This window comes from Gavialis gangeticus, unplaced genomic scaffold (assembly GCF_001723915.1).
Source record: "Gavialis gangeticus isolate Ggan-Ray unplaced genomic scaffold, GavGan_comp1, whole genome shotgun sequence".
NCBI classification, from domain to species: Eukaryota; Metazoa; Chordata; order Crocodylia; family Gavialidae; genus Gavialis; species Gavialis gangeticus.
In genome coordinates, this window is record NW_017729022.1 from 163,434,687 (window position 1) to 163,444,159 (window position 9,473).

Sequence of the window (9,473 nt, forward strand, 5' to 3'; positions counted from 1 at the left end):
TCGGGGGGGGGGGGGTTAGTTGGTTGGTTTGTGACTTTAAGACATGGGCCTGATCCAAATCAGTGTATCTGTGTGGAAGCCAATGAAACTACATTTATTTACACAAGCCCAAGGATGTGGTCTGTGATGTTTTTGCTTGCTGAGGTGGCTCAGTTACATGAACAATCTGTGCAACTGATTTCTTTCTAAATCAGCTTCTACTGGGGACTGTAGTGTGAAACCCACCTACCCACCCCCTCAACAGACCACACTATTTTTCCTTCTGGTGACTATACAATAGGATCATTTGATTGACTGCTGCCACCTGATGCTGAGAAAGTGCTCTGGGTTCATGTTAGAGATTCTTGGTTCTATTAAAAGAAACCTGGATGGAGCTTATTTGTCACTGAAGCATTTTCTGCAGATGTTTCTACAACCGAGATGTTCAGTCAGTTAGGTGTAAAGATGTGCTGTATAGGTCACCATCACTTCGGGTCAGGGAAAAGCTACCCCCAGACACATAATTAACCCAGCTGACTGATTAATTACCCACTGAAAAACTTGGCTAACAAAGTATACATCTAGCTAAATATATATTTGCAGGCTATGGGCCTCACAGAGTATTTACTTTAAAATACTATTATTCTTTTCGGAAGGAAAAATATTGCCTGACATATTATCCCACTGGGATTAATCACAATGCTATTCATGGTACAAAATACAATATTACATATGTAATGCAGCCTGATGTGAAGAAATTAGTAGTAGCATCCCAAAAGAAAAGAATTATGAATGGCTGCAGTACCAGCAGAGGACAGGAGACCTCTGGGAATATTGCATTATGAAGAGGACTTTTTAAACTTTGTGGGGTTTGGTAAACTACGGCGCATGGACAAGGGACCATATTAAAGCAAGTTAACAAGAGGGGAGTGGAACAGCTGACATGCAGTAACTGTTCGTGCACTAAACAGGAACAGTTTACCCCTGAATGAAATAGGGCTAAGAAAATCTAGTTTTAACTTAGGGTAGTCGCAGGCAAATGAGCAGTAAGTGTACATCAGCTGTTCCACAGTAATCCCTCACCCTGTGTTAATGTGCTTTGATTTGATCATTTGTCCATAGCCTCAGTTGGTTGTGAACTGTTCCGAACACAAAAATCTAACCTGCACCCTTCTGAGCGGGTAGGTAACTGCACATCTGGAGGGCTGACTGTTTATCAAATATTTTTTTACCTACTTGGAACGTTCAGTCAATGGCTGCGTAACCCTATACTGTCTACATGTTCCCATTGGGCAGGATCAAGTACGACAGACTAAAAATGAGTAGTGTTTGGAATTGCACAGATAGAAAATATGCTACTTTATATAACACACAAAAGAGAAAGGTAGCGGATCCTTTGTAAATACATTAGTAAGTGCTGAAACACAGAAAGGTGTTACTTGACAGTATGCTTATTTTTCCAAGCTGGAAATAAGCAGAGGGGAAGAGCTATCTTACTGGAATGGCCCCAAAACACTTTCTCAGTCTTTTGAATAAGCATGAAGCACAATGTCTTTTGCGGGGAAGAGAAGTATTGGGGCAGAAATTGTATCAGCTGACTTCAGTGGGAGCCGATCACATGCCTACCCAATAGCAAAATTTGGTCCTCAAGAGTGCTACTGCGTGAAGAGAGCTTCCCATGCTTCATAATATGAGGCTAAGGAGGAGAATTTTCAAGTTGAGTGCTTTCAGAGTTGCTTGCAAAGTTGGGAAGCAAGAAGCAGAGCATCAATGAGAAACTTGATTATCCTCAGCTCCAGTCTTGCCTCCACCACTGTCCTCTTCACTTGCATGTAACCCTGCTGAAGTCATTTGGCCTCTACTTGGGCATGAGGGTCTGTCTACTCACGGGCATCCTGCCACAGGATAACGTCCAAGAATCCCTTTCATCAATCCTATTGCTTCCCTCCTGTGAATAGGTCCCCAGTGTCATTGGGAAGCTCACAATAATAAGCACTAAGTTCAACAGAAAGTGATGCATTATCGGGCCCAGAGTTATCAGGCTATACGATTCCATAATAACTATGGGAAGTGCTGCCTGTGGGGAGATGCATCAAAATAGCAGCTGCTTTTTCTTAATCGTGAAAAAAATAGTGGTGATGATTTGAACTAATTACTTCAGGAAATGGGTGTTTTTCTTTAAGTGGGGGGGGGATTCTGGACATGACATGCTCCAGCAAATTGTCTATTTGATTTACCCATGGAATTAGAATGACATATAAAAAGACAGATGGGTTAGACTGAGCTCAGTTCCATAGCCACTTCATGCACAACGCTCCCGAAACTGAAGAGTTTGGGTTTTTATTGTGAAAAACAGGAAATGCTAGAATGGCTCCCGAGGAGCCATCCTTGTGGGAGTCTCATGCACAAAGCAGCTACAGAATCAGGCCATTAACTTATGGCTTGTTTGTTTGTTTGTTTGTTCTTAAGCTATGAACAGCCATTCATGGATATCCTATTTCTTTACTAGCTTTCAGCACGAGTTGCAACTAAAGTTGAATGTGGAATTTAAGAAGTCTGTGTTCCTATCTGTGCATGCATTACTTTCATATTAATTGAGAGGAGAATATACTCACAAATACATGAGTGAAATATCCTGTAGAGATTTATCTTCTTTAAGACAATTGCTTTTGTTCTGCTCCTACTAATTATATCCTATAAATCCCTTCCTAGCTAAACCCAGACATTAACATTGTGTTACCTATATTGTGCAGTTAGACTTTACAAAGACATCTAACACATGTTATAAAAGTTATTACTATGGTACTATATATAACAGCTTTGCATAAGAGAATACAAGTCTGCCATATTTAGAAAATGCAGGTGCTATGTAAGCCCCTTTTTGAAAGAAAGAACTTAGCTCAGTTTCCTTTGAAGAACCAGAGACTTGAAACTGAAAACTTTATTAATGCCATTGTCTCCTTGTATCAGCAGGTTCCAGAGAGATTCCTGGAAGTGGCTCAGATCACGTTACGAGAGTTTTTCAATGCCATTATCGCAGGCAAAGATGTTGATCCTTCCTGGAAGAAGGCCATATACAAGGTCATCTGTAAGCTGGACAGTGAGGTCCCTGAGATTTTCAAATCCCCAAACTGCCTACAAGAGCTTCTTCATGAGTAGAGATTTCGACAACTGTTTATGAATGTATGAAAAGTAGCAGTCCCCTTTTGATGCCCAAGTTTTGTGTGTCTCTATTTTAATTTCATATATATGTATATCCTATACATATATACGTATATGAAATCAAATTGTAAACCCTCACGGATTTATTTTTACTTTTTTGTTCAGTTACAAGAGGACAGTTATTTTACTTCAGCTTTCAGTTTACTTTTGCCCAAGACCCTTAACATTTGGAGAATAAATGGGGTTAATTTTCAGGGAGAAGAATTTTGAAGTGTGTAACAGCCTGTCTTAGTAAGTTAGGGCATTATGTTTAAAAATGCTTTGTCAGATTTCTTGCTTGCTGCAAAGTGGCATTTTGTCTTAGTGAGACTAATGTCATGGCACAATACTACAGACAATGAAGTTTATATTACGTTGATACTGCTAAAGGTCTGAACTCTGTGGAGTCACTTCATAAGCTCGAAGCTTTCTTTATTTTATTTTATTTTATTTTATTTTAATAGGTAGAGTTTGTTTCCTATTTCAGAAACCCCCCCTACAAGCATGTGTTTTAGGTACTCCCTCCAAAAGTGATACCCAAAAAGAGCAAACTCTGTTCTTCAAACTTTCCCTTACCAGAACAACGTATGCCCTGCGCCCGTTATTGGCAATGCCAGGTAATTTTTTTTTATTGAGGCAAGATAATTTTGCACAAACCAGGTTCTGTTCTTGCAGGCTGAAGCCAGTAATTCATGCACAATATTGTATCAGTGACACTAATTTTATAATATGGTCAGTGTACTAGAACGGAATCATTTCACTCTCCATAGAGTAAAAACAAAACCTTTCAACATGCAATATTACTGTGTCTTGGTCATAGTTTAAATGGCACTTGTCACAACATATATTCTTTTCTTAGTTTTCCCTCTTGGCATGGAAAGTTTGCTGTCTGTACTTGATATCTAAAATTTTGCCTTGAAAAGCAATTATTTTACAACATAAAGTATTTCAGCTGAAAAGTGGTCAGACAAAGAGGACATTTTTAAGCTGTAAAATGTAACCAATCTTTACCTACTCAGAAGTATAAAAGTACATTTTCATAAAAATCTAATAAAACTGTACACACACAAATTTCAGCAGTCTCCTGTTGCTTAGGCAGGGTTCAGATAGCCAGATTTAATTTTTGCATTACTGCAGTATGGCATTAAAACCGCATCTATTTGATCAGAATGCTATCCTTCTCTTCTGAAGTGGAAGCTAGTGTCTACCAAAATGCTGAATACAGTGTGAAAATCTATGAAAGTTTTGGACTCATTTAAGTAATGAGATACAACATGTCAGCATAATGCAAGAAAGCTAGCTGCTAGTTTTTGTGCTTTCTTCAGTGGCTCTCCTTTTTATTTTCACATTTTCAGAAAAGGTATAGTATCCAATAGCATGGGGGGTGGGTTAACTATGCTATGGCACTATGTATTTGTCACTTTCTCTGTCGTCTTTTGTACAGATGCAGTAAGAATTTATTGTTATCTTGAATAGTATTTCCCCTCAAGGTAATTTGATACAAAACTATAGAAAGTTACTGATTAGCCAAGTATTATATTTAGACCACCTAGGATATCAATATCTTACTTCTTTATTTTAAAATTGCATTTTGACTTTGGAGAGTGAAAGTTTACCCATGTGACTAAAGAGCTGACCTGATCACTGCAATTTCACTTCATTTACAAATACTGCTGATAGACAGAAATGTATGAAAGCAATTATTGTCAGCACAAAGCCTTAAAAACCTGCTGACTTCAAATTAAACAGCACAATCCTACGATGCCCTGTCATTATTTTCAAGCACTGGCAGTATCTGTGGAGTATAGGCAAAGCAGACAATAGCATGGGATGAAGTGCCAACATTTTCACTATGCATTAAAAGAAAAACAAATCTCCTTGATCTTAAACTCCCTGAAAGTACCTGATACTGTATTTATCCATACAGTAGACAGCATGTGTCATTCTTTTACTTTGCACATGATTTGGTAGCCATTACGCTTCATAAAGATGTAACTCCAGTCAGTTCCAAGTAAAAAAGGATGAAAATTGTGTTCATGCACTTTTCTTCTTTTCTTTCTTTCTTTTTTTTTTTGATTTATATGGGAAGAAGTGGCATAAAATGCTCAAGTTCTAATAGAAATAGTTCCTCACTGGCAAACCATCTGATACAAAATATAAAACTGCATTGTCACCTTGGACATAAAAAAGTAAAGCCATACTTTAGTCATACTATGTGGGCATACTACTAGATACCATCCTGTTTTGTTATATAACCTTTACTTTTATTATGTTTTATTGTTATTATTATTATTATATTTTGGCTGCAAATGTGATTCAAATAATCTAAATAAGTGAAACTGTGTACTCAACACTTGATGTTGTTACATTTATTTATTTATTTATAAATAGCATAATCTCAATAGTAAGAGAGGCATAGGAATTAAGAATAGAAATTTCATTTTAAAGGAAAAAAATTCAATTCTTTGATCTGAAAAAAGGACAATTTGGTCATTTATGGTGATTATACTGCATTATAGCCATATTGCCTTTGTGCCTCCCAGTACATCTGAAAATAGAAATATTCAGCATAACTTATTAAAATTGTAAGTAGAAATCAGCATCTTTCAAATGAGCTCAATACTATTTCACTAAAAATGGCTAAAAGGCAGGAGGCTACTTTTATTGTAGTGAAAAAAGTTTACTTAGGGAAGGAATTATAAAAACCATGTAGAAATCCCATGTTTCCATTCATTTTCTGCTGATTCAGATTTATTTCTGCATATAAACTTGAGGTTATAGTCTGTGCCTAGACCTTAAATGCACCAGCGGAAGGATAAAATATCCTTCAAAATACCAGTTTTTTCCCCACAAGTACAATTGTTCTTGTGCCTTCTGTGGCTTACAATTTTCATCTTTTAAACTTTATTTTTCAATTACTACAGCTGCAATAAACACTAGATTTTTTTTTCCGGCTGTTTGACATGATGTTGATAGCTATGCATATTTTGTGTCTTTTTAAAAAATTAAAATAAAAAAACAAAGCAGGAGAATACGTTTTTGAAGAAAAGAATTTTTAGAACAGTTTGATAACGCAAATTATTTTTTTCTCAATTGTTTGAGCAGCATTCAAGTTTTGAAAATTCTTGTAGAAGCCAATTTTTTGTAACTGTGGTGCAAATCTTGTGTTTTCTTAGCCTAATGAAAAGTAGTATAGAAGCAATATTTCATACGTAATATATGTGTATACCTATACCTACATATACACACACATATAGATGTCTGTGTGTGTGTGCACACATACACACAACATATGCGTATGAAGTGGAAAGCTTACCTTTTTCCTATCTAGATTAAGAACCTATTTTAGACATTTGTTATGTTTTGTGAAAAGAATGTTCTATTTGGAGCTACAAAACATTTAATTCTTACTGTATCTCTGGTTGTTAAATGGGAACGTTTCACATTCAATGGTAAACATGTGGAAGATGTTAGAATGTAGTATAATTATTTAAGGAAGTGTTCACCCATGTATTCCTGAGGTTTGCTTTGTGCCTCTGAGTATTATTTAATTAAAGTGTTTTAAGTTTGCAGAATCTTTGTTACTGTACCAGGTATGTGGGTGAACATCGAAGACAGAGGGGAACTTTTATAAAGCAATGTAAATATTCAACCTTATGGCTGTTGTTGCATAAATACATAAGATTTTAATAACTACATTCTGAAGGCATCTATTGAATTTATAAGAAGCACTACAGTAACTGTACAGATAGTTGAAAGCATTCTTGAAAATCCAGCTATCTACTTTTAAAAGATTGGTCTCTTTCATCATATGTCAAGGGCATGGGTGATACAGTTTCTGTACAATTACAGAATTTTTTCTATGTACATGAAGTCATTTAATAGCAAAATGTTTTTTTCCACAGGTAATATTAACTAAGAAATAAAGGTGAAGATTTTGTGGCTTTAAAGATAGGATTTTCACCAGCAGCAATGAAAGATATATATACATATATATATACATATATATATATATAAAAATGGAAAGTGGTTTACAAAACCCCCCCAGTGAGCACTGTACATGAGAAGCGAAGCAAAAACTATATTTGCCATGTGTATTATATAGTAATCATTGGTGTGAATAGTGCAAATGTTTCCTTCTGGTACCAACTATGTGTTTGAAAATTCCAATAAGCATTGTTTTCAAAAAGCTCCCCTTATGGAATGTAACTGGTTTATATGAGTAAGCAGTTACTGTATTGCACTTAAATGTTCTGTTGAAGGAAATGCAATTTTGTTTTCTGTAGAACTGTTGGTTGTAAACCATCTATAAACTGAAGCTAAAAAATGCTCATATTTAGAGCTGGGATGAAAACTGGTATTTAACCTTTGCATCTTCTTAGGAGTATCCTTTTTAGCGTATAAAAGATGTTGGCATTGTGACTTGACTTAGTCTCTTCATCTGAGCCACAATCACCTCTCTCCCTAAGCAGCCACCTTCCAAAATGCACAAATATACTGGGATATGTAGAAGCAAATCTAGAAGAAACAGCAAGCTTACATCTTATCTAACTCCATCCTTTCTGCAAAATTTAAAAGCATTCACATACCACCAAAGGAAAAATATAAAAAGAGCACTATAACAAAAATATGTTATCACCATGTAATATGAAATTTAGAGTCAGGAAAAGTTACATCTTAAGTTGGTTTTAATGCTGCCCAGAAGAGTCAAAGGTTAAGGTTTAAACTGATATTGTCCCAGCCATTACTCATTTGTATATAGTTACAGAAGTGACAAAACACTGCCTTTATATTATTTAGCAATATGTTGTAAATAGCATTATTAAGCTCTTTTTTGTAATAAAGACCTTTTAATTTGAAGATAGTACAATAACTGAACTGATAAAGTCAATTTTTGATTTTTTTTTTTTTTTTAGCTAGAGGCAATTTCAACTGTGGATTTTTGTTGTTGTCTATTGTTCTGAAGACTTTGCATAATTTATTGGTTTAATTTATCCTAATTTATTTGATGAAGGTGTACAATTTTGTATTACCAAGGATGTACTGTAATATTAATTGATGATATGATAAAACAATGAGACTCCCCTGTCCATATGAAAAAGGTGCAGTAGACAATTGACTGAAAAAAGTTACAATTCTAGCTTGGCAGCTACTAAATTAAAAAAAAAAACACAGGAAAAATGGTTTTGGGGGGGGTGGAGGGGGTGGATTTTATTTTGTGTGTTTTAAGCTTTTGTATACTCTCCAGACTTTTACCTTTTTGCTTTGTACCACTTAAAGGATACAGTAGTTCAATTGCCTTGTGTGCCTTCCATCTTCTCTAAACTGAATGTATGTGCAGTATATATGCAAGCTTGTGCAAAATAAAATATAAATTACAAGCTCATTGCCTTTGTTTGTATTTCTTAATGAGAATGTGTTTAGTCCCATATCTACATATGAATCCCTGAAATCAAGTAATGGAAACTCGGCTGTAACATGTGATTGTACTTTCAAGTTATTTTTCTCTCCCCGTTTGGAACTGTTGGGTAATGAAACACACTGGAAATCTTGCAATGTAATACAATTGTTTTGTTTCACATCACGTGCCTGTGTCTGTTCCTACAATTTCTGCTTTTATACCGGTACCATAAGCCTTGATCCTGCATCACATCTATAGATAAGATGAGCTCTGAGCACACAAACAATCCACTGACACTTAAGTCCAAGTATTATTTTATTAATCCTTTTAGCTCTGAGATGATAGGCATCTGATTTTAGACCAAAGTTTGTGACAAAATTCATTTCAAAGTGGGGAAGCAGTGGGAAGTAACTAGCTCAAAGAGTCTGGCCTGTCAAGAAGTGATAGTCCTCATGAAGAGTGCTTCAGGTGCCAAAAGCTGAGAGCTGCATGCCTAGGGGCTTCCTCTGCCCTGCCTCTCTGCAGTTGTCATTTTTTCCCACCAAATTCTGAAAAACAGAAGACACTGATTCCCATTTTACCCTGTACTTGGAAGCACAGATGGATCCCAGTGGAAAGCCCAGGAGCTAAGTACAACAGAACTCAGGGGATTTTCAAATCTAGCTTGGAAGTTGATAGCTCTTCCTGATTATTAGAAGGGTCTTCTGGCTTCAAGCACTGCCAAAGTTTGGAGAAGTGCAGAGCCAAACTTCACAGTTCTGGCCATCGTTTCTGGAAGTTCCCTAGTTCCCACAATGTGTGGAGTTTTCTTATTAGGAAAAGGCTGGGCTCTCACTTTAAGACCACAATAAAGGAATGAATTGCCTCTGACCAAGGCAGATGGAGCAGTCTT

General features: G+C 36.2%; 1 protein-coding gene across 4 annotated transcripts in view; it reads left to right on the forward strand.

Moving 5' to 3' along the window:
• Positions 1-8,350, forward strand: part of PROX1 (prospero homeobox 1) — a 51,394-nt gene extending 43,044 nt beyond the window's left edge. For 2 of the 4 annotated variants that reach the window (XM_019516442.1, XM_019516444.1), the window contains one exon: positions 2,950-8,350. In XM_019516442.1, the coding sequence (XP_019371987.1) occupies positions 2,950-3,138 (189 nt within the window). In that variant the 3' untranslated portion in view covers positions 3,139-8,350. The remainder of the gene's footprint in view (positions 1-2,949) is intronic. The other 2 variants (XM_019516443.1, XM_019516445.1) reach the window with 1 other exon arrangement.
• The last annotated feature ends 1,123 nt before the right edge of the window (positions 8,351-9,473 follow it).